Here is a 25,826-nt window from a genome sequence, read left to right on the forward strand (position 1 = left end):
AACTAAGAAAGAACTTGTTCAGAGAATTTGAGATGAAGGATTTGGGATTGCTCAAGTACTTTCTAGGAATAGAGGTGCTACGGTCAAAAAGGGGAATCTTCATCAACCAAAGGAAGTATATATTGGACCTATTAACGGAAGTTGGGATGATAGATTGCAAGCCAGCAGATACCCCTATAGTTCAAAACCATGGGCTACAGTTGAGGGAATGTGCAAGACAGACAGACAGGGGGAGGTACGAGAGGTTAGTAGGAAAGCTGATCTACTTATCACACACAAGGCCAGACATACTTCCTCTCCTATGCTAGGTTTGCATTTATTTTTAAATCAATGAATGAAAGAATACCACACACCCAAAAATCATGATAATCTGTATATAAAGACAAATACACATTTTGCACATTGTAGTTGTAGTGTACAAATAAAACTCTTACTTGTTTATCGCTACAGAATAGCATTATTATATTGTTTAACTAAATTTAATATAATACTATAAACATGCTCTAATTAACGTTTATTACCAAAATTCGAAGCTTCAAAACTTTATATGCAGGTTTGCAACTAAAGACAAAAAATATATGGTAGGATATTCAACAAATAAATAAATAATATTAGAAAATAACTGTGACATGTGACACATGTCATTTCCCTTAATACATACTCCGTATGTGCTCGGTTTCGTGCAACTCAAGGAGTTGTCTGAGTTATATGCATTACTTTCAATTCAACATAGGAGTCTGATTTTTCTTATTAATTTTCTAGTATAAAATATATGTCTCTAGTTCTGGATTAATACACTTCAATAATTTTTTTTTATCCTTCTTGTACTTTACGAATTAACTGTGGCGTCTTATATGTCTCTATTTTTATGGAACTGAAGGAATATAAGTAAAATCAAAAGTTTAATTTCAATTCATAAATTATATTAGCAAAATTCCTAAATTACATTATTTAACTTCTTGAATTAAAAAAAAAAATCAAATCAATAGGAAGAAATATGACATTAAAATTAACGAAACAGTATATTAAAAAAATAATAAAATTACATAAAAAAGAAGAAAATCCAAATATAAGCTTATTACCTAACAATCCAAATAACTTCAAATTTTATAAGCAAGATATCTAAAATATGTTTAATAAAGAAAGCATGCCCTTAGCTATAAATCAAAGGACAGAATATCTAAAGACCACAAAATGAAGATAACTATTGAGAGGATAGAGAAATAAGATGAGTCACGTTTTGCATGCACATTGTAAATTTGCAACTGAATTTCCCTATAAATACCCTTTTTTGTGTTAACATTACAAACCACACAAAACAATATTCTTAAATCACAAGTTTAGTGCAATCAACTACAATGACAAGCATTTGTCAAGGTAAATGTAATATAACGATATTACAATATATATACATGTGCCATAAAAGTAAGTGAATATGGCTTCCGATATTCAACTAATTAATTTGTACATGGTATTTGTGTATAGGAAAGGATTCATGGCCGGAGCTCGTGGGGGTTTCTGCGAGAGAAGCTGTGAAGGTGATCGAGGAAGAAAACTCGTTGGTCACTGCCATCATTGTGTTTCCAGGGCAACCCATCATCGGGAATTTCAGTTGCGCCCGTGTGTGGGTATTCGTTAACATCTTTGGCAAGGTCAATAGGGTTCCCGTGATCGGCTAAGATCTGCATGTGTGTGTGTGTGAGCGTGCGCGTGTTTTTTATGTGTGTTTTTGTTCGGACCCACGTCAGTCTATTGATTATGGAGTACTCTTTCTATTTCCCTTCAATGTGTACGAATAAATGTGACAATTGCACGTTCACTGAATAAATGTTGCTACATATGTTTGTTATATTTTTCATTTCAGATTTGCTCCTGGCCTCCCCACTCACAATTACTTTGGATTCTTAATTTCTTCTTCCTAATAATTAGTTAATCCTCCACTTTCTCTTTCCCTTAGAAACACGTTAATAGGGAATGATGCATGTTTAATGAGTAATTGGTAAAATAAGAGTGAAAGGAGAAAAACCAGTTGAAAAAATATAGTGGATGGTGAGTGATGCACTTTTTATTAGCACTAAATAAACCTGCAAGTGTACAGAGTATATATAATATAGCTAAAGGTCAGTGCCGGATATCGAACACAGGGAAAACGAACACAAATTGACTATCATCTACTAAGCTTATTTCAATATTTGAAAAAAACTGAAAGATTTGGAATTTTTTTAAAATAAGAACATTTAAATGTAAGTAAACAACTAATTGCAAGTAATTAAAGAGGTAAAATATGAGAGATAAGGGAATTCCATGGATGTGCGTTCACAGTTATGGTTATACAAATTTCTACTATAATACCTTAGTACAGTTTATACTTCGATAGAACGAGTCACATAAGTTTTGCCCATGTGGCACAAGCGTAGATTACTAACACTAGGGTTGTTTATCCTAGATCCGTAACTCCCAAAAGCTCCTAAGATCCTTGAAAAGTCCTCACTCTCAATTAACAATGCCGTTTTAAGGGAAGCTAATTGTAGTGTCTATTAAGTGGACCTAACTCGCAAACTTCCTCTCACGATTATGTAGCAAGTTATATTAATTAATCACAGGATGTGTCATTCAAACGTGAAGCATTATCCAACAACTTAGGGAAGAAACGAAGTAAAAGCAAAACGGATATTAAATAGAAAATGGAATTGTATAACCAAAGTCGTTACTAACACATCCCTAGAATCCTATGAGTTTAGTTACACATAATTGAATAAGCTAAAAACATTGATTGTAGGGAAAACAAAATGAACATAAGTGCTAAAGCAAACAAAACCTAAAGGTTGAATCCTTGTAGCTCTTTAATGATCTCTTGCTTCCTTCTTCAATCCCTTGCACTATGAAGAACTCTCAAATTTATGCTCTAAATTAAATGGCAAAAAGAGGATCCTTAATGAAGAGGTTTGAGGGGGTATTTATAGGGGAAAATTCGAGCAACATTAAATAAGGCAAAAAGTGGCTAAGTTTGGTAAATCTTGGGGAGAAAGTAGGTCAATTATGTGTTCCGCGTTTTCCCAGCGGGTCGCTGCACCTTGGCCAGCGGTCGCTGCATGTTGATCCGTAGCCTCTGCCTCTTGGGTGGCGGTCGCTACACTTCATCCCAACGGTAGCTGGAAATCGTCCCGTAGCTTTTGGATTATTTGGAGCGGTCGCTGCACACTACCTAGCGGTCGCTGGGCGTGTTCTTCGTTTCAGCACAACTTTCTCCGGAGAGGACCGCTACTGGCTCAGTGGTCGTTGGGACCCAGCGGTCGCTAGCTGTGTTGCAGCGGACCGCTGGGCGTCTCGAAAGCTCCAGATTTCCAACTTCAACTTTTTGTTGTCTTTTTAGGTTAAAATATGCACATTTCTCACAAACACGTCAAAATACCAAAATAGATAAAACATGCAAAATATGGACATGAATTGTGATTTTGACATTAAAAACAGACCAAATAAAGGTTTTAAAACATTGCAAAATCCGAGCGTATCAGTGAGTCATAAATTATAAAGTAGAAGACATGGAGAAAAGATTTCTATAAATGAATGTAGATTATTTGTATGGGACAAACGAAAAAAGAAATATGACATACTTTCTATGTGGCACAGTGACATAGAGAGTGTTATATAACCATGCAACATCATTTTCTCAAACGTGGTATCCAAAAGGAGCACCTCACTTAGATGGGACAAAGGAAATAGTATTAAGATAAATTATCTTTTTTCTTCCATCAATTTGCCAACAAGTACAATATAAAAATGCAGGGTTTACTTTATTACTTACGTTACTATTTCCTCCGTCCCTCTGTAGTAGATGCATTTCTTTTCAGCACGAGATTTAAGAAAATTGTTTTAAATGAGTTAAGTAAAAGAAGAATAAAGTAGAACGGAAAAATGGTAGGGAGATGAAGAGAGAGTAAAGTAAGAAAGAGTAAAGTACTTTTTGCCAAAAAAGAAAATGATTCAGTTACAGTGAGACAATCCAAAAAGGAATACGACTCAACTACAGAGGGACGAAGGAAGTACTGTTATACTAAGTCACGAAAGCCGCCGGTACTTAAGAATTAAGATAACATATGGATAAGCAGCGCCATTGGTATATCATTGACAAGAAAAATTACCACATTTTTTCTGTCCCATTTTTTTACTTATTAATGCTCCCTGAATGTGTTTTACGTAGTGCAATCATAATTTCTCCGTCCTTAAAAAATAGATAACTTTTGAAACAACACGAGTTTTAATTTATAATTGATAAAAAAAATTATTGGAGTATTATTAGTTGAGAATGAGACTCATTTTATTAGAGAGGCAAAAGTTTCTTTAAATAAAATTAGCCAATATTAAGGAACATCTCAAAATAGTAAATCTGGTCTATTTACTTGTAAGCTGATTGGTATGATGAAACAAAGAAATAAATCATTCTAAAAAAAAAGAAATTGCTCACAAAAAGTGTTAAAATTGTGATATTTTGTAACGAGTTACTATTATGTGCATTTCAAAACAAAAGTTTGTCGAAAATTTAGTAACATAATTTCAGGGTGTATAAAATTATGAAGTAGTAATATAAAATGTACTTATACTTTTAAATGCAACAAAAGCATAAGCATGGATTATTGGTGTAACTAAATTTTGTTACTAGTAAAATCAAACATATACACGTTCAATTGGTATCACTATAATTATATCACTTCTTTAAAATTTTCTGGCAGTGCAAACAAATTATTATTATTTTGTTTATAATAAATGAATTTAAATTTAAGGCTCCAAATAAACGAGGTATTATTATTAATACGTTTGGATGGAGAACATGAACTTGAATTTGGTAAATAGATGATTTTTAGTTTTTAATGTGAATCATGCATTGTTCCATAATCTCCCCTTTATCACTAAGGCATTCCAGTATAAAACATGAAGCCACTCTGCAGACTGGACCACGTGATTACAAAAATATAATTTCCATAAATTATGAGGTTTGCAAATATTCAATACACTTCCTCTCATAATTAAATTAATGAATAAAGAATACCACGCACCAGTGGCGGACGCAGAAATTTGTCAAGATAGGGGCTATATATTCAAATTTTGTATGGGATAATAATTTCCTTATATTTTTTAATTTTGGTACGGGCTTTTGCACGTTAATTCACACAAATTACTAACAAAATTATAATATTATACCACTTGAAACGAAAAAAAAATTGGGAAGGGTTTAAGCCCTCCCTCATGCCTACGTGTGCCCGCCAGTGCCACACACCCAAATATCAAGATAACCTGTATATAAAGACAAATGCACATTTTGCACATTGTAGTTGTAGGGTACAAATAAAAATCTTACTTATTTATCCCTACAGAATAGCATTATTATATTGTTTAACTAAATTTAATCTATTACTATAAACATGCTCTAATTAACATTTATTACCAAAATTCAAGCTTCAAAACTTTATATGCAGGTTGCAACTAAAGAGAAAATATATAGTAGGAACAAATAAAATTCAAAAAGTTAAACATAATACAAAAACATGAAATTGAGAGACTAGATAAAGTAAATAACGAAATATTATGTACTACAAAAACAGTGAATACTAGAGCAAACAAATACTCGATAATCAACGAGTTAAATTCAAAAGGACTAATTTGTTAAAATTTGTAGAGCTAGCTTCAAGCTCTAAGGATTACAAATGCGAGCGTATTTTCTATTCTTTTACTACGATGACACTCCACAAAAAAAAGCGCTAGATAGTGACGGAAATTAGTGACGACGGCTGCTAGCTCAACAATTAGTGACGGAAAAATGGCTGAAAAGCGTCAGTCATTAAATAGTGACAGATTATTCCGTCACTAAAGCGAAACAGTCGTCTATGTTTTCTGTCATTTGGTGGATAAATAGCTTTAGTGACGGACCAATCCGTCAGTAATATTTTTTATTGACATGTTTTTTAATGACGGGTCTGCCAAACTTACTATGTCACTAAAATACTTGACAATAAAAAATATTAGTGACGGATTTTGCCGTCACGACAGTTATTAATCCACCAAATGACAAAAAAATAGACTACTGCTTCGCTTTAGTGACGGAATAATCTGTCACTAATTAATGATTGATGCTTTGCTGTCATTTTTCCGTCACTAGTTGTTGAGCTAGCAGCAGCCGTCACTAATTTCCGTCACAATCTAGCGCCTTTTTTAGTGGCATCATCATTAGGGTTCCCGTGGTCTTCTAATAATATGTCTACATATATGTTTGTTTGTCATGTTCTAGTTGAATAAACACGTTGGTTCTTTAGTCTTTCTATTGGTTGACATGTCATTTCCCTTAATAATTATACTCCCTCCGTACCACTTAAAATGACACGGTTTACTTTTTAGTTTGTCCCAACTAAGATGACATATTTCTCTTTATGGTAACTTTATCTTTCTAATTAATACACTCAACCACTTTTTTTCACTCGTATTTAAATATTCAACTTTATTTCTCTCACTATTTTAATACTTACACCCACTTTTTCTCTCCAATTAAATACATTAACCAATAACTCCTAAAATCATGTGTCAGCTAAGAAATGTGTCATCTTAGCCGGGATGGAGGGAGTACGTTACAATGTTATGTTTAGATACGTCATTCTAGCTAATGTGCTCGGTTTCTTATATGAATTACTTTCTAGGAGTCTGATTTTTCTTGTTATTCTTCTATTAAATGTATGTCTCCAGTTCTGGATTAACATACTTCAAAAAAAAAATTCTCTCTGGTACATTACCAATTATGCATTAAAAAAAATCTCTCTCGTACATTACCAATTATGCATTAAAATCCGTGTCGTCTTAGATGTCACTATTTTTATGTGACTGAGGGAGTATGAGTGAAGTTACATAGAAAAGAAGAAAATCAATCCGGGCTGCTGTGACGTTCAAATTAAAGCTGCAATACAATTGAGAAACGACCAAGCAATCTGGCTGTCCGGTCCCTCGCAGGCTGAAATCGAGTAGTTAATCAACCCAATCTATTTTAATTAATACTCCCTCGGTCTCCAAAGAATATGCACTTTGGGTTTGGTGCGAGTTTTAGTGCAAAATTGATAAAGTTAGAGAGAGGTAGAAAGAAAAAGTAATTAAAGTATTGTTAGTGGGGAATGGGTCCCACATCATTAGAGAGGAAAAAGTGTTTTCAAAATTGGAAAGTGCATATTCTTGTGGTATGGATAAAAAGAAAAGAGTGCATATTCTTGATGAATAGAAGGAAAGTAATATTATACACAATATATTTTTGTAAAAATATCAATATTATGGTATGTTATTTTCTGTATATACACCAATTTCATGTCTTATAAGTTAAACTATCTCATTCACAATTCCCTCTGTAAGCTTATTAGCTATACCCAAATAACTTCGCATTTTATACGCTAGATGTCTAAAGCATGTTTAATAAGGAAAGCATGCCCTTAGCTGTAAATCAATGGATGGAATATCTAAAGACCACAAAATGAATATAACTATTCAGAGGATTGAGAAAGAAGATGAGTCCACGTTTTGCATGCACATCATAAATTTGTAATTGAATTTCCCTATAAAATTATAAATACCCCTTTTGTGTTAACATTACAAACCACACAAAACAATATTCTTATATCATCACTTTAGTGCAATCAACTACAATGACTGACGAGTATTTGTCATGGTAAATGTAATAAAAGTGAGTGCATATGGCTTGTGATATTCAACTAATTATTTAGTACATGGTATTTGTGTATAAGAAAGGATTCATGGCCGGAGCTTGTGGGGGTTTCTGCGAAAGAGGCTGTGAAGCTGATCGAGGAAGAAAACTCAATTGTGATTGCCATCATAGTGTTTCCAAACCAACCCATCATCCAGAATTTCAGTTGCGGCCGTGTATGGGTATTCGTTGACTTCTCTGGCATTGTCATTAGGGTTCCCGTGATCGGATAAGATCGGCATATGTCTCATATTTCTACGTGTTTTAGTTCAAACCCAAATCAGTTCATTGGTTCTGGGGTCTTTCTATTTCCATTTAATGTGTATGAATTAATGTTCCAAATGTTGTATGCTTAACATATCCTTCCCACTCACAATTAGTTTGAATTCTCAATTTCTTCTTCCTATTAATTGATATACGCGTTTCATTTAATATTGTAAGATAAATAATCATTTTTTTTGGATAAGCAGGGTCATTGGTATATCATTGACAAGAAAAATTACCACATTTTTCCTTTCCAAATCTTTTAGTTATTAACAACGCCCACCTACCATAGGCAAATATGATCGTCCCAAACGCCAACGGCGTGCTCCCTATTTGTGTTTTATGCAGTGTGGTGGGTTCGGAGAAAACGCGGATTGGATCAAGCTATATGGAAGATAACCGAACCGAGTGGATCAGTTAGCAAATGTCGTTGCCACTTGATCAAGGCGTTGTCTCTCGCTCCACCGAAAGAAATATTTATAACTCCTAAACTTGCACTACTTTAACAGTAAAGCGGCAAGTACGGGGTCGATCCCACAGAGAAACCAATGCGTTGAGTGTGTGAGTAGTGAACAAGGGTCGGCTGCTGCCACACTTTAAATTTGGAGTTTAAAACTACTGGGTTACGCTAGACGGAATGTAAACTAACTACTGGATCAAGTAACTCATCATGATTAAACACTGGATCAGAGACTTTAAAGTTGAACTAGACTGGAATAGTAATCGAGATGATGAAAAAAAAATAACTTCGATTTTTATACTCAATGCTCAATACAGAACTGTAATCATGCGGAATACAAAAGATCGATTCTTTAACTACCAAACAACGAAGAATTGAACTTAAGCAGCTAAAATTGGAAAGTAAGAAAGCGAATCCAGCCGAGAAACTCTCGGTCGGAAACTTGAGACAACGCCGAACAGATATTGATCACTCTGCCGCGCTCCCTTCGGTCACTCTCTTCTAACTGGTCATTGCTATTATCTAACTAAGCTATCTTTGGAACTGGAAAACCAAACTAGAAACAAGGAAAAGAAAAACTAAACTAGAGGCGGAAGGAAGAAGATTTTGATTAGGATGGTGCATCCTCTATTTATAAGCTCGTCGCAACAATCTCCAGCTGGGGTAACGTCTCTGGCAGCGAATATTCGTCCTTTCTGGGATTGAACGCCTCATCGATTGATACGTGCCCTTCTTCTAGAACGAAGTGGTCCTCTATAACAGAATGATGATCGGCTTCGTCCTTGCGTCTTACGTATCAACACGTGTCCCCTTCTAGAATGTCGTCCTTGATAACCGATTGATGATCGCCATCCAGCGCATCAGCCTCACGTGTCTTTCTTCTAGAAAGAAGTGGTCCCCCGGCTAACTGCTTGATTACTCCCTTGATCAACCCACCCGGTTTTTTGCCTTTTTCACCTTTTGTACCAGCTTGATCAGCTTGGCCTTGTTGCCCTTGGTCAAGCGGCATTCCTGTACAATTAACACTCGCTTTGCGCGATAAACTGATCAAGTAACATATATTTTACCCCTAAACCAATGCACGAAACAGGCCTTATCAAACTGCTCACACTTAAAACATACTTGTCCTCAAGTATAAAGAAAAAGAAAAGAAAAAGATAAGGCAAATTTCAGGCATGGTTTACTCGTTTCAAAAAAAGTGAAAGAAAACGAAACGAAGAAAACAAGACTCAAAACAAAAACACATATTCACATAGATGCATTAGACCGAATAAACTTCCAACAATCATACCCGAGGTCAAGGTCAATCCATTTGCCAGCAGCTTATGTTTTTCTCATTCGCGTTCACTTGATCAAGGTGTCAGTTTGTCAAGATTGCTCAATTTAAACCAACTGTTGGATTCACTCAGTCACTCATTTTTCACCAGAGATGTTAGGACTGTTCACTCTGTATTGCAACAAATTTAATACCTTGAATCGGACTGCACAAGATGGTTCCTTGAGGTTTGTTTCGGTTGTAATGGGGCTTAAGGGGAGTAATGTGTTAAGGTAGGATCCTATGGGTGGTTCTAAGTTTAAAAATAAAAATATAAACTGTAAAAAGAAAAATACATGAGTCAAGAGACCAAAGATCTGAACAATTTTACTAGATCAGGCTGAATTATTACCTTGCCACTGGATATTTCACTTGGTCAAGCTGCGACCTTTAGCCTTTAACTTTTGGCTTATTCCCTAGCTTTCGACTTACTGGGTCAGGTTACAAAATTTTTCCTGCCCTCTTTTTTCTTCAGCTTTTCTCAACTTTTTTCAACAACTTTTCTCTTCTTTTTTTTTTCTTTCAAACTGATCAATCTAACCAATCAACCTGTCTGACTAACTTGCCAAACCCGGCTACCCTTTTATTTCAGCTTTTCTAACGTTATCCCTTTTTCTTTTCAAATAATTCGTCTCTCGACCCCTCTTTCTCATGTGTTACAAAATTTAAAAATTTGGTTTTAAGGCTTCAAAAGACGGGTGAAAGTGTATATGGCTCAACGTGGCTTTCTAGGGGGTGCCCTTTCTAATGAGGCGGGTTCGTGAAATGAAGGAAGAAATGGCTCAATTGGTATAGTCCTAATGCCTTTAGTCCTTACTACTTGTGCAATTTTCATCTAAATATTAAAAAGTAGCCTCTCGTATTTTTTTCTTTGTAAAAATAGTAGAACATGTTCTACTTTGGCTTATAACTCACATTTAGAGAGGCTTTCACAGAAGGTTTTAAAATTGAGCATTTCCATCATACTTACGTCATTTAAACTGATCAAGTTAGGCAATCAAGTTTCACATGTAAACATACTGTATCCTTTTTCTTACTCTTTCCCAGACATTCATATCTTTCATCTATCCAATTGCATGCATACTGCCCTAATTATCACTAACTGATTGTTTTGCATTTTTATAAATTGTCATGAATGATTCAATTAGGCTAACCCTCCCCCCTCCCACTGCATAGTAGCTCGCGCTCGAGCGACTTGATGCAGTGGAAAAAAGGGTTAGGCAACGGCACAGAGTAAACAAATCAAGGAAAACTTCTCACACTTAGACCAGACACTGGGCTAAGTGGGAGATAGTGCCAAAAATCAAAGCATGTCGAAAAACAGAAAAACATGAACAAAAACACATAGACAGTAAAAAACGAGCAGAGAATGCATAAACTTCTCACACTTAGACCTAACAAAGGTCTAAGTGTGAGATGAATCAAAGTATTTATACAGACCAAATATTCAAATTAAAAATATAGAAATTGTTGAAGATTGAAACGAGCTGAGTAAGGGGGGATATACTAATTCTTCCGGGGTGGCTGAGCATGTGGAGCAGAGGATGGCCTGGTAGGAGTGGAGGTGCGCCGTCCTTGAGGTGAGCTTGTTGAGGGAGGTGGTAGTCGCCTCGCGTTGGGCTGTTGCGCCAAGGTGCTGGCTGGGTCGCGGACCGCTTCCAGCATCCTCTCCATCGTCGTCCCAACCTTGGTCATCAGGACAAGTTGGGCGTGGGAATTCTCCACGGGCTGGTGCATCATTTGCTCCATGCGGAGCTTCCATCCATCTTCAGCTTGAGCAGCCTCCTCTGGCTCAATCCTCTGGGTGGCCACCACAGCCAGCTAGGGCCTCTGTTTCTGCATCTCCTCCTGTTGTCCCTTTTGTTTCTCCCTCTGGCCGGTAGCGTAGAAGCGAAGCTTCTCACCGCGCGCCTTCTCAAGTACCTGTATTCTAACAATGAAATCCAGGTCAAATAATTCCGGCTTGGGGAATCGGCGGGGGCGCTCTACACTCTCTTGGATCTCTAGGATCCAGTTTCTCCTCAGGTACGCTCCCAGAAGATGGCAAAGATTCAGGTGGCGGGCAGGTTGGGTAGCAATCTAATTTATGGAGTAAGCCAGCCAAAATCCCAGATGGACTTTCCTCTGCTCTCTCATACTCCACACGAAGTAGAGCTCCGCCAGGGTTATGATAGCCATGGTATTGGCTTGACCCAGCAAGTTGCAGCCTAGGTAGACCTGGGCAAGGCGTAGGGCTGGGTCGGCGATGTGAGTACCCCTGGACTCAGAGGCTTTAAAGGCTGGAGCTTTGTCGTGGCTCATGGTCTTCCAGACGGCCTGCTGATCGAAGTCAGGCTTCCTGTGTGGGAGGCCGATATCACGCCCAAACCACTTCCCGTTGGCTACCTGGGCTTCTGTATAGAGTCCCATCCAGATGGAGAACTCATTTAAACTCATCTTTTGGCCACGGCCAAACACCCGGAAGGAGACGCTCCTGGCCTCCAAGTCTGTACTGCCGGTAAACCGGAAGGAAGTTAAAAATTCCTTGGCCAGGACCTCCGGAACCGGGGTCTCATCCACCTCCAGGAGCCAATCAAATCAAATACCGGTGATGTACTCGGCAAACCTCTCCTCAACGTGTATTTTCTCCAGAGAGGGTTGGTGGAGTTTCTTCCCGGCCTTCAGCCGTTTCTGGGTAGTCACTCGCTGGTTGACCTCCTCCTGCCACTTGGGGTTGTCGAACTCTAGCATCTGTTGGAGGAGGTCTGCGGTCAAGGCCATAGTTTGTTTGGGGTAGTCGACGGCATAGGGTGTTGCAGGCCTTCCTTGTTGCCTCCTGGACGTCGGGGTCCAGCGGAGCGCACGCCCCTCAGTGTCACTGCCCTCATCTTCTTCTTGCGGCAGTGGGGTGGTAGGTTGGTCGGCGTCTCTGATCACTATGCCCTGGTTGGTGGGGCAGCTTTTCTTAGGATGAGGAAGAACAATTTCCTTCCCCTTTCTCTTCTTCTCTCTCTGTACATGGTTGTCATCAGCAGCCTCTTCTTCGTCCACCAGGCACCGCACTCCTCCTCCCTCCTCGGCTTATTGGCCCTCAGGGCCTCCGGTTCCTCTAGAAGCCAGTCCATCCTCATACGGCGCGTCCAGCGACGCAGCGGCTGCTCCTCCCTCTTCAGTACGGGTTTATCCTCCACCTTCGGAATGAAGTTCCATTCCACCTCCCTTTGTTATAGTAGAACATCGCTGGGAGGAGGCGGAAAGTCCTTCATGTCATCATCATCGGTTTCCACCACCTCTATCTGTGGTGGCCTTTGGACAGGAAGGGAGTTAGAACCACCGTCACTCACTGGTGACGGGATGTTTAGGGCGGGTGTGCCCTCTTCTGGTCCAGGGCTAGCCCTGCCAGGATCGCCGACGTGCGGCTCTAACTCCGCTCCCTCGTTGTGAGCGGCGACAGGCTGTGCTGGAGCATCCTCCTCTTCGTCGGAGTCATCCCCGCTGTACTGTACCAGCGGGAAGAGGGTGGTAGGTTTAGGAGAGTGAGGGGGAGACTATGTTTTGGAAGGGGATTTTGTTTTGGGGGGAGAAGGTGGGGGATTTTGGGATGTTGGAGTTGGAGCGGGATTGTCAGACCCCGTCTTCCTAATTATGCCTTAAGGGTAGCGTAAGCCGCTGCGGAATCTGTCCCGGTGGGTATGCTGCAGAGGAGGCGCTCCAGTCGCCTCTGGAAAACGGAGTCCACTTCACGGGGTGGAATGAAGGCGCTGGGTTGTGGCGGTGGTACTGCCGTGGCTGTCGTGGAAGGTCCACGGCCACTGCTGCTAGCGCCCAAAACCTCCTCATTGGATGATGTTGGAATTTGTGTGATCTTCATTGTTCTTTTCTGATAACTAGGGGGTTTCTCTTTTTTTCTTGTCGTGGAATTGGTGGTTCTTGGGCTAGGGTTCTGAAACTCAGAGATATGGATGAGAGCAAACAAGCGTACTGTAGGTGGTTGGGAGAAAAAGTGAAGTACAGTGCAGAGAACTCCCTTTTATAGCCAGATGCAGACTGTTGATATCCGTGCGACTCTTCGAGTACAAGTGTGCTTTTTTAAAGCGACAGCTGGCTTGGCTTACCTGATACGCTTTTTCCTCTGGTACGACTTTTCAGCGCAACAGTTTGCCTTCTCCGACGTTTCGTCTTTCCGCACCTTTTCAAATGAGCATGTCCTTTCATCACCCTGTCTTGATCAATCAAATCACTGTAACCCACTAATTAAATCCAAATTCTAACTGATCAAGTGGACAAGTGGTTCCAGATGAATACTCAATTAATAACCACTTGATCAGTTGCCCCCCCTTTTTTTCCAATTCTTTATTTCCTAAGTTTTTAAAACTAATAATACGAAAAATGTTTACACTAACTACCAATGACTTGACTAAGTGCCCTTAGGACGTCACTTGATCAGTTTGTAGGTGTAGAAATTAGTTGCTTGATCAAGCAGACTACCCAAGAGTACTCAGTCACTCCTTATACCTGCTTCTACCGGCGAGAGTTAGGCATGAGCAGTGGAATGTCGTCCACCACACACACCTCCATTCCATCTCTGTATGGCTTTTCCCTATGCCCATTCACCAGAAAGGAAGAAGAATCAGGTTCGCTTCCTTGGTGTTCGATCTCTCCATTCGCTCGCATGGCGATGATGGTATAGGGGCCTGTCCACCTTGACCTCAGCTTCCCAGGCATCAACTTGAGCCTTGACTGGAATAGCAGCACCTTCTGGCCCACCTTGAGCTCCTTCTTGCGAAGGTTCTTGTAATGCCACATTTTGTCTTCTCTTTATACCACATGGCAGAGTTGTAAGCGTCAAGGCGGAGCTCCTCAAGCTCTTGCAGCTGCATTCTCCTTTCTTCAGCACCAGACTCGGCATTCAGATTCATCTCTTTGATCGCCCAGAATACTTGATGCTCGACTCCCACAGGAAAATAGCACATCTTCCCTAATACCAGCCAGTAAGGGGACATTCCGATCGGCGTCTTGAAAGCGGTCCTGTAAGCCCAAAGCGCGTCTTCCAGTCGACGGCTCCAATCTTTCCTCGTGGGGTTTGCTGTCTTCTCCAAGATCGCCTTGATCTCTTTGTTCGACACTTCAGCCTGGCCATTTGACTGCGGGTGGTAAGGTGTGGACAGTCGGTGGTGTATGCCATATTTCCTCATCAAAGCTTCGATGGTCCTGTTGACGAAATGAGACCCTTGATCAGAGATGATGGCTCGCGGTACCCCGTACCGGGTAAAAATGTTTGATTTTAAGAACTTGGCCACCTACCTGGACTCACACGTCCTCGTCGCCTTCGCCCCTATCCAATTGGACACATAGTCCACTGCCACCAGAATATGGAGATTGCTTTCAGAAGATGGGAAGGGTCCCATGAAGTTCATTCCCCACACATCCAATATTTCGCATACTATTGTGGGGATCTGTGGCATCTCATCTTTTGCAGAAATTCCTCCAGTCAGCTGCCATCTGGGGCATCTCTTGCTGAACTCGTATGCGTCTTTATGGATGGAGGGCCAGTAAAAATCGTTGTCCAGTACCTTCCTCGCTGTCTTCTTTGGCCCGAAGTGACCGCCACAAGCTAGTGCATGGCAGTGGACCAACACGTCATCTTGTTCCCAATCTGGTGTGCAACGTCGGATGACTTGATCCGCCCCCAGCTTCCACAAGTATGGATCATCCCAATAGAAGTATCGGGAGTCGCTTTTGAGTTTTTGCTTCTGTGCTCTCGTGGCTTCATCATTTCCGGGCAACTCGCCCGTCACCGGATAGTTAGCCTTGTCCGCAAACAATGGCTCCTTATGCCTGTGTTGGATCTCCCTCCCTCGGTCAGCTTGATCAATCCTCTCAGCTCGGTTGATCCACTGAAGGCTGGACGTTGACTTGATCAGGTATAAATGATCCTCAGGGAAGGCGTCAGAGATGGCTTCCCCATTATCTTCTTGCATGATTCGACTTAAGTGATTAGCCACTGTATTCTCGCTTCCCTTCTTGTCGACCGCCTCCCAGTCGAACTCTTGTAGAAGGAGGACCCACCTAATCAAGCGCGACTTTGACTCTTTCTTTGCCATGAGGTATTTGATAGCCGCATGGTCTGTGTAGACAATCACCTTTGCACACAATAGGTAAGGTCTGAACTTTTCGAAGGCATAAACCACTGACAACATCTCCTTCTCGGTCGTATAGTAATTCTTCTGCGCTTGATTTAGAGTCTTTGAGGCGTAGAAGATAACATAACTCTTTCCGTCGATCTTTTGACCCAAGACCGCCCCTATTGCATAGTCTCTTGCATCGCACATCACCTCGAAGGGGTGACTCCAGTCGGGGGTGCGTATGATCGGAGAGCTGATCAGTCTGTCCTTCAACAGCTGGAAGGCGGCCTTCCAGGCATTAGAAAACTCGAACTCCACATTGTTCTGGAGTAGCCTTGTCAGGGGCTGGGCTATCTTCGCAAAATCTATGATAAATTGCCTGTAAAATCCCGCGTGGCCCAAGAAATCCCCGATCTTCTTCTGATTCGTCGGGTATGGGAGTTTTGCTATAACTGCCACTTTGGCTTGATCCACTTCTATCCCTCTGCTTGACACCACATGGCCCAGGACTATTTCTACAGTGACCATGAAATGACATTTTTCAAAATTTTGAACCAAGTCCTTTTGCCGGCACCTTTCCAACACTTTGTTCAGGCTATTTAGCCCTTGATCAAATGTGTCCCCATAGACGGTAAAATCGTCCACGAAGATTTATATGCAATCCTCCAACAAATCAGAGAAGATGCTCATCATGCATCTTTGGAAAGTTCCTGGGGCGTTGCAGAGGCCAAACGGCATCCTTCTGTAGGCGTAGGTGCCGAAAGGGCAGGTGAACGTGGTCTTCTCTTGGTTCACCGTGATCTGGAAGTAGCCACTGTACCCATCAAGGAAGCTGAAATATTGCTTCCCCGCTAATTTCTCAAGCATCTGGTCAATGAATGGCAGAGGGAAGTGATCCTTCTTTGTGGCCGCGTTCAACTTCCCATAATCGATGCACATTCTCATACGAACCGGACTGACCCAGTTGGAATCAGTGATTGGCCGTGTTGGAATCAACTCATTTTTCTCATTTTTTATGACATGTATTCCTCCCTTCTTCGGCCCCATACGAACCGGACTGACCCAGTTGCTATCCGGGATGGAGTAGATGATCCCTATGGATACTAGCTTGACTATCTCCTTGAGCACCTCTTCCCTCATGTTGGGGTTGAGTTTGCGTTGCTGGTCATGATGAGGTTTGATTCCTTCTTCCAATCTGATATGGTGCATGCATAAATCTGGGCTGATGCCCACCAGATCTGTCAACTTACACCCGATGGCCTTTTGATTTCGCCTCAATACTTCCAGCAATTTATCTTCCTTCCCCTGGTTCAACTGACTGTTGATGATAATTGGCATTGTTTCGTCTTCCCCCAGATAGGCGTACTTTAAATATGCTGGAAGTGGCTTTAACTCATTCGAGGGTTTCGGCATTTCAGTAGGCAGAGGATTCTATTCCATTTCTCTTTTCAGTGGCTTGCCCTGATCAGGCAGCTTCTCGAGGCTAGACACTTGAGCGATCCCGCTTGACCCAGCTGGTCTCGGTCGCTCGCAAAAACCCATCACCGCTTTCGCGATGGTTTGATCATCCATTTCACCGACGTTCATGGCTTCATACCATTCTGCGACTTCTCTCTCAATTTCTTCATCCACAGTGGAATCTGCGAACTGTCTATGCAAGAATTCCTCCTCCAGATACTCCTGCACTAGCGGCTCAGTCACGTCCACTGAATACACATTTTCACTGTCTGACGGCCGCTTCATCGCTTCTCCGTTGAAATCCAAGCTTTTCATCCCATTACGAACGTCTATTATAGTACTGGCTGTCGACAGGAACGGTCTTCCCAACAGGACTCCACTGGACTCCTTCGCTGCTGGCTCTGTCATCTTGATGACGAAGAAGTCAGCTGGGTACAAAAAGTTGTTTACCTTCACGATTACATCTTCCAGAATTCCTTCCAGGTGAATGCAAGATCTGTCGGCTAGCTGTATCACGATGTCGGTGTTGACCAGCTTAGCCTCTCCCAGCTTTTTGTAAATAGCATACGGCAGAACGTTGATAGATGCCCCTAAATCGCACATGGCGTGTTCCACTTGAATATCTCCGATCGAAATCGGGAGTGTGAACATCTCTGGGTCGGTTTTCTTTGAGGGAAGGTCGCTCCTCTGGATCACTGCAGAGACATTCTCTTCTGTGATCATTCTCCCGTCTTCATTGACCTTCCCTGCCAGGTAGTCTTTGATAAACTTGCTGATCGGGGGCATCTTCAACGCCATCAGGAGTGGCACCTTGACTTCTATCTCTTTGAACATACTGGCCACATCGATTGTGGCGTCTTTCTTCCTGGTCACCATTCCGCGGTATGGATACGGCTTGACCTTCTCAGCTTCTTCTCCTTGACTTTCTCCTAGGGTCTCGCCTTCCATTTTCGCTTTCCCTTTATCTCTTCCTCTGGCTTGATCAACTCCACTGGACTCTTCTTCTTCTTGGTGGCTTGGTCCAAGCATAGACACTAGGGAAACCGCAGGTGGGCTGGGGCTCTGGTATATCTTCCCCGACCTCAGGGAGACTTCGCTTATATTCTCACGCCCAGGCTGCTGCACCATGGAAGGGATTTTCCATTCGTTCCCTCTTAGCTCTCCCAGCGACATGGCAACTTGAGATTACTGTTTTGTAAGCATGTCCAGCGCTGCCCTCTGCTCCTTCTGAGCCTCCTGAATTTCTCGCATCGCATCTTTAGGCTGGTGCGGAACCATCATTTCTCCCGGGCCTTCATTGGGGTGACGGTTATACCTCTGATTTGACGGCCCCCCATCGTGGTTGGGCTCTGGATAGTCGGACTGCCCGTAGTGCTATGGCTGGTATTGCAGCTGATTGTGCTGTTGGTTACCTCTTTGATGCAGCGGGACATAGCTAACCACCTGGTTGTTCGGTTGTCTCCTCTGGCCTTGATGTCTGTATCCCCAGTTTCCCTCTTGCTGTCTGCTTGACCAGTTAGGCTGTCCTCCACTGGACCAGTTCCCTTGACGACCGCTTGACCAATTGCCTTGTGGTCCATCCTGCATTCTGTTTCCTCCGTTGTTTAATCTCTATTGGTTCCGAGCGGGCCAGTTGGGCTGCCCCTCAGAGGGTTTTATTTGTTGCGTAGATGGTTGAGGCGGTTGGCTTTGGTTATGATCATTCCACCTGAAATTGGGATGATCTCTCCATGGAGCATCCCTCTGCTTTCCCTGGATCCAGTTACCGTTTGCGTTCCAATGGCCGACGACATTCACCTGAGGTTGTGGTTCCACTTTAGGTGGGAACTCGCAGTAATAGTAATGGTGCTCCTCCGACGATTGTGGCACATAAGGCTTCTCCTTGGGTACAGGCGGTGGAGGTGCTCTGGACTTTTCTACTGCCTCTAGCAGCTTCTTCTCCATCTGCTCAAATCGAGCCTCTAGCTTCTCATCACTTCTTGCCTCTGTTGCGTGCACGGCCCCTCGTCTCTTCGCTTCGATTAGCCTCTCCAGAATACTCTTCACTTGACTGAATGGGGTTTTTGAAAATTCCCCTTGAGCTGCAAGGTTGAGGTCATTTTTGCTGTCCACCATAAGTCCGCCATAGAAGGTTGAATAGACCTCACGATCTCCCATCTTGTGGTTAGGGCACGCTAGAAGCAGCCCTTGAAATCTATCCCAATATTGGCCAAGAGGCTCATCATACTCTTGCCTCGCCTCCGTGATCTCTCTCTTCAGGGTGCTCGTCTTCGATGCTGGGAAGAAGTGGTCTAAGAATATCATGTGAAACTCGGCCCATGTTCTGATTGATCCCCCTGGCAACCTCGACAGCCAGACTCCTGCATCGTCCTTCAAGACAAAGGGTATGGCCTTGAGACTATAATCTTCGGATGTGGATCCAGCCGGAACGGGCTGAATATCACAGTATCTGCAAAATTCTTCCAGAAAGGCGTAAGGACACTCTTTCGAGAGGCCATAAAAATTTGACAATACGACAAGCACCCCTGATTTCATCGCGATTGTCCGCATTCCTGGAGTATTAGCGATGGCATGGGTGGGCTCCTTCTCGTCGTGGGCATGTAGGGAGCCAATTCCTGAATCATTGTCGACGAGGGCCATCTCTGCTTCTTCTTGCTCAAGTGGTGGTGGTTTAGGTGGGGCGTTCTGTTCTCCTTCTTCCTCGTTGGTCAGTTGGTCAGCGGCTGCTGCCTCTAACGCGACTCTGTATCGAGTGGTAACAACACCGGCTTCCTGGACTCGCTAATGAGCGTTTGTATCTCTGTATATGAGAGGATGATTCCAATGTCCTCCGCGGTGGTACATTCTCATAAAGGGAAAGAAAAACAAATTAGAAAAGAAGGAAATAAAACTATTTACACATATGCAGTAAACACATCCATGTAATAACACCATGTTTCCCCAGCAACGGCGCCATTTTGGTGGGTTCGGAGAAAGCGCGGATTGGATCAAGCTATATGGAAGATAACCGAATCGAGTGAATCAGTTAGCAAATGTCGCTGCCACTTGATCAAGGCATTCTCTCTCGCTCCACCGAAAGAAATATTTATAACTCCCAAACTTGCACTACTTTAACAGTAAAGCGGCAAGTACGGGGTCGATCCCATAGAGAAACCGGTGCGTTGAATGTGTGAGTAGTGAACAGGGGTCGGCTGCTGCCATGCTTTAAATTTAGAGTTTAAAAATACTGGGTTACGCTAGACGGAATGTAAACTAACTATTGGATCAAGTAACTCATCATGATTAAACACGGGATCAGAGACTTTAAAGTTGAACTAGACTGGAACAGTAATCGAGATGATGAAAACAAAATAACTTTGATTTTTATACTCAATGCTCAAAACAGAACTGTAATCATGCGGAATACAAAAGATCGATTCTTTAACTACCAAACAACGAAGAATTGAACTTAAGCAGCTAAAACTGGAAAGTAAGAAAGCGAATCCAGCCGAGAAACTCTCGGTCGGAAACTTGAGACAACGCCGAACAGATATTGATCACTCTGTCGCGCTCCCTTCGGTCGCTCTATTCTAACTGGTCATTGCTATTATCTAACTAAGCTATCTTTGGAACTGGAAAACCAAACTAGAAACAAGGAAATGAAAAACTAAACTAGAGGCGGAAGGAAGAAGATTTTGATTAGGATGGTGCATCCTCTATTTATAAGCTCGTCGCAACAATCTCCAGTTGGGGTAACGTCTCTGGCAGCGAATATTCGTCCTTGCTGGGATTGAACGCCTCATCGATTGATACGTGCCCTTCTTCTAGAACGAAGTAGTCCTCAATAACAGAATGATGCTTCGTCATTGTGTCTTACGTATCAGCACGTGTCCCCTTCTAGAATGTCGTCCTTGATAACTGATTGATGATCGTCATCCAGCGCATCAGCCTCACGTGTCTTTCTTCTAGAACGAAGTGGTCCCCCGGCTAACTGCTTGATTACTCCCTTGATCAATCCACCCAGTTTTTGGCCTTTTTCGCCTTCTGTACCAGCTTGATCAACTTGGCCTTGTTGCCCTTAGTCAAGCGGCATTCCTGCACAATTAACACTCGCTTTGCGCGATAAACTGATCAAGTAGCATACATTTTACCCATAAACCGATACACGAAATATGCCTTATCACAGTGCATCACATAATCTAGCTTAAAAGTACCACTTTATTCATGCTCTGGGTCAGCTTTCTAACCTCTCTTGAACACATAATTATGACATTTGATGAAAAAGACGTATAAGAATGGTTGTACTGGAAGGTTATAAAAGAAACACTAATTCCCTGAAATGAACATAATATAAAATAAATAAATAAAACAAAGTCAAAACAACGACATTCGCTATTTATAAGCGTTTAAAAAACCTTAGAAACTCAAAAAGAAATAAAACGAAAACCAGAAATTAAAAGTAAACAAAAAAAAAGTAAATTGTCTTTTTTGCCCAATAAACGAAATGGCCAAAATCTATCGTCCATTATTGCAACTTATCGCCATGGATTTGATTTCTAAGCTCGATTCTCAAACGCCATTTAAATTTCAAGCCATTCCCGACGTCCATTGCTGGGATTCCATCAACTTGTAAGTTGATTGGTATGATGAAATGAAGAAATAAATCCTTGTTTGATAAAAAAAACGACGGATAAACCTACAGAACGAAAAGAAATTGCTCTCTAGTATTATGTGCGCTATAAAATGAATTTTTGTCGCAAAATTTAGTGACATAATTAATTTGAGGGGAGTAAAAAAATTTACTAACACTTATATATGAAAAAGCATATACATGCATCATATATGTAACTAAACTTTTTGTTACTAAAAAAATAAAGCATATACACGTTCAATTGGTGTCACTAAAATTGTTCTAAACAATTTTATTGTAGTGTGAGCAAATATTATACTCCCTCCACTACCTGTTATGTGTCATAATTTTTCATTTTAGTTTTCAATTTTTCATTTTAGTTTTCTCTATTTAATTGTGTCACTTCATTTTATTATTTTTAATAATAGATTTCACATTCTACTAACACATTTTACTTATATTTTATTATAATATGAATATATAAAAGTAGAATTCACATTTCATATCTTTTCTTTATATTTCTTGAAATGTGTGTCAAGTCAAAATCAGTTTGAACGGAGGAAGTATAAATTTGAATTTGTTAAATACATTAGTTTTTCTTAATGTAAATCATGTATTGTTCCATAATCTTCCCTTTATCTCTAAGGCATGCCATTACATTGTAAACACGAAGGACTATTGTAAGAAAAAAAAAAAGAACTGTTTTACATGAATGCATATGTAGTACTAGTATAATACAGATACATTTCCTGCAGACTGGGCCACATGATCACATCAAAAAAAATCAAGATAACTTGTACTAGTATATAAAGACGACAAATGCACATTTTGCACATTGTAGTCGTAATGTACAAATAAATGTCTTATTCGTTTAATACTCCTTCCGTCCCACTGAAGATGACCCACTTTTCTTTTTAGTTTTTCTCATTTAAGATGACTCATTCCTAAAAATAAAAACTCATTTATCTCTACTTTATTCTCCCTCTCATTTTATTCTCCCTACCTAACACAAAATAAAACTGCATAAAATCTCGTGCCGCCCAAGGAAGGGGTCATCATCATTGGGACGGAGGGAGTACTATACAATAATTTTATTGAATAGCACTTGTGTTAAATAATTGAATAGCTTTATTGTTTAAATATAGGAGTATTTAATTTCTCACTAATTCTATGCTTCATAATTACTCACCATTCCATCTAAGTTGAGTCAAAAATTTTCAGAACGGAGATTAAGAAATTGTGTTGAGAAATAGGAGAGATGAATAAAATATGAAAGATAAAGAGCGATTAAAGTAGGTGATGGAATAAAGTAAGAGCGATTGGCTATTTTATTTTTTGTCAAAAAAGGAAACGACTCAACTTAATTGGAATATCTACAAAGGAATACAACTCACTTAGTTTAGACAGAGGGAGAGGGAGTAACATTTATTACCAACATTAGAAGTTTCAAAATTTTATATGCAGGTTGCAATTAAAAACCAAAATATATTGTAGGATATTCAACACATAAAATTAGAAAAAGTCAAACAAATAAAAACATGAAGTTAAGAGACAAGATCAAGTAAATAGCGAATATTATGTACTTCAAAACAATGAATCCACTGAGCAGAAAACTACTTGATAATCAACATGTTAAATGCAAAAAAGACTAATATTTTGTAAAAGTTTGTAGAATTAGTATTCCAAACTCTAAGGGCATTCATAATACATCCCATAAAAACCAAGCTCCAACCCCATTTTTTATCCGTCACGTCAGCTTTTCTCATTTTAGTACCAACACCTGCAACGCATTCAGCTCGTAAAAACCTTAATGATCGAAATAGAATTAAAGACAAAAAACTCAAGGGTAAAGAACCCTAATTTTCAAAAAGAATTAAAGACAAAAAACTCAAGGGTAAAGACTTAGTTTCCTGTCTTCTGCACTTGTCCTCTTTATATAAAATTTGTGTTTTGGATCAAATCAAGGATCTATGGAAGATTGAATTTGGGCCACATTACACACTTTCACTAATTAAATCAGAAAACAATTTTATTCATGCGCAAACTTAAATATTATTATCATTCACTATAGATATAATATTGACTGCTCGTCCAAACCGAAATTAAGGGTATTCTGGGACTTCCTCTTTAATAAATCATTTCTCTTGTTAAATATATGAATATTCATTGATTAATATCAAGTCTGCTACATGACTCTTACTAATTAATCTCTTTTTCTAAGAGTGGTCTAGTTCATAAACCTTATTTATTATTCATGGAATAAATTCAAAGTGTATAGATTTATGAATAATAAAACATTTTCCAAATATTTCTTGGGGCTATTATTATACTGGACTCTCATAACACATGATTCATTACAATAACAATACTAGCACACAATTCATAAGCAAATACACATTGTCACAAAATATTCTTTCTCATAAATTTGATAAAAATGGATAAAGAGTTATTACATTATACAAGTATTTTTGATGTTTTACAATATACTAAACTCTATATGAGATTCATGAATTATGATTTTTATTCCTTAGCTGAATTATTTAAGCTTTACATGCAATAATTGTTAATTACGTGAGTTGGATAGATCTGCATAATCATCTAAATAAATTATGAGTTGGATAGATCTGCATAATCATCTAAACAAACATAACCACAATTAACAATGTTAGTGTCACTACGTTTTCTGGTTTTACCATAATATGATCTCACTATTGTTAAAAAATTATAAATTTACATGCAAATAATTTTCTTATATATACTGCGACAAACATTTAACTTTGAAGTTCTACAAATTCTCGGGACAAGAGAAACATTTCGCACGTAAAAATTGCACTACAAAGTTGGAGAAGCTGACCCCTAAAATATCAAATGCAAAAGGCCCACAAACTAGAGAGGGTTTTACAAATTATACGTAAATATTCAATACTTCAAGTGAAAAAAATGGAGTATTTGATAATAAAAAATGTGTTAAATATAAAAAAAAACTAAAAATTTATTTAATGTCACGACTGCCCTTTTTAGGGTTAATAAACGCGGGTGGTCGCGACTAATAGGACTTTAAGAAAGAGAAATATTCTAGGGTTTCAATAAAGAGTTTGACCAAAATATTTAATATTCAAATAACTGAGGGAAAATCAGAGTAATGTCTTAAATCCAACTAGAAACAGTTACCATTTCATAATCAATAATCCTAGAGTAAAAGGGGTTTAAAATATAATTGTAAAAAATGGTATTATCTCAGCAAAAGCGTCCAAGAGAAAGAGCGACATCATGTATGAAGACACAACGACACTCGGAATTGAAATAATAACCAGAAAGACTTCAATTTAAGCTCAACACCACCCAGCTCGTCGCCGCTCAACCTGCACATAGGGAAAACACATGCAGGGCAGAGTACTATAAAATACTCAGTGGACTTATGCCGAAAACAAGTTATCAAAAATAATATTTATCATGCCATTGTCAGGTAACCATCGGGGTTTTAGCTTTAAAAAGGCCTGAGGCACCAAAATATTTCATCGTTCAAATATCGCAGTCGGCCGACCAATTTTCCATATACGTCAACCATATGTGCTCATACATGACTTGGAATGTGGCCACAAACCAAGTCACTAGACCGGCTAACCTGTACGTTGGCACACGGTCTACCATAGGTGTACACTAATCCAAGTAGGGTTTGCGGCCCTACAAGGACCCGAATTCAATTTAAATAATAATGGCAAAACCATTTCAGATAGGCACGTTAAAATCAAAATACAGCATGATAAACATATTCTCATTTCATTCCCATTGATAAAATAATTAGGACATGGTCCTTATTTAAAAGAAAGCCCACCTCGAGTGCTTAATCCGAAATTATATTCTTTTCCTTGCGATCATGATTC

The 25,826-nt window shown here is 40.0% G+C and overlaps 1 protein-coding gene and 1 long non-coding RNA gene across 2 annotated transcripts; one reads left to right on the plus strand and one right to left on the minus strand.

Annotated features, from left to right (window-relative positions):
* The first annotated feature begins 1,316 nt into the window (after positions 1-1,316).
* LOC121794308 lies at positions 1,317-1,851 on the plus strand. Its single transcript, XR_006049280.1, has 2 exons — positions 1,317-1,377; positions 1,486-1,851. It is a non-coding gene; the product is annotated as an uncharacterized LOC121794308 (long non-coding RNA).
* A 15,455-nt stretch (positions 1,852-17,306) lies between these two features.
* On the minus strand, positions 17,307-18,506 carry LOC121796873. The gene has a single exon (XM_042195644.1). The coding sequence runs from the start codon at positions 18,504-18,506 to the stop codon at positions 17,307-17,309; it is 1,200 nt and encodes a 399-aa protein (XP_042051578.1).
* Between the last annotated feature and the right edge of the window lie 7,320 nt (positions 18,507-25,826).

Source organism: Salvia splendens, chromosome 3 (genome assembly GCF_004379255.2).
Source record: "Salvia splendens isolate huo1 chromosome 3, SspV2, whole genome shotgun sequence".
In the NCBI taxonomy this organism is placed as follows: domain Eukaryota; kingdom Viridiplantae; phylum Streptophyta; class Magnoliopsida; order Lamiales; family Lamiaceae; genus Salvia; species Salvia splendens.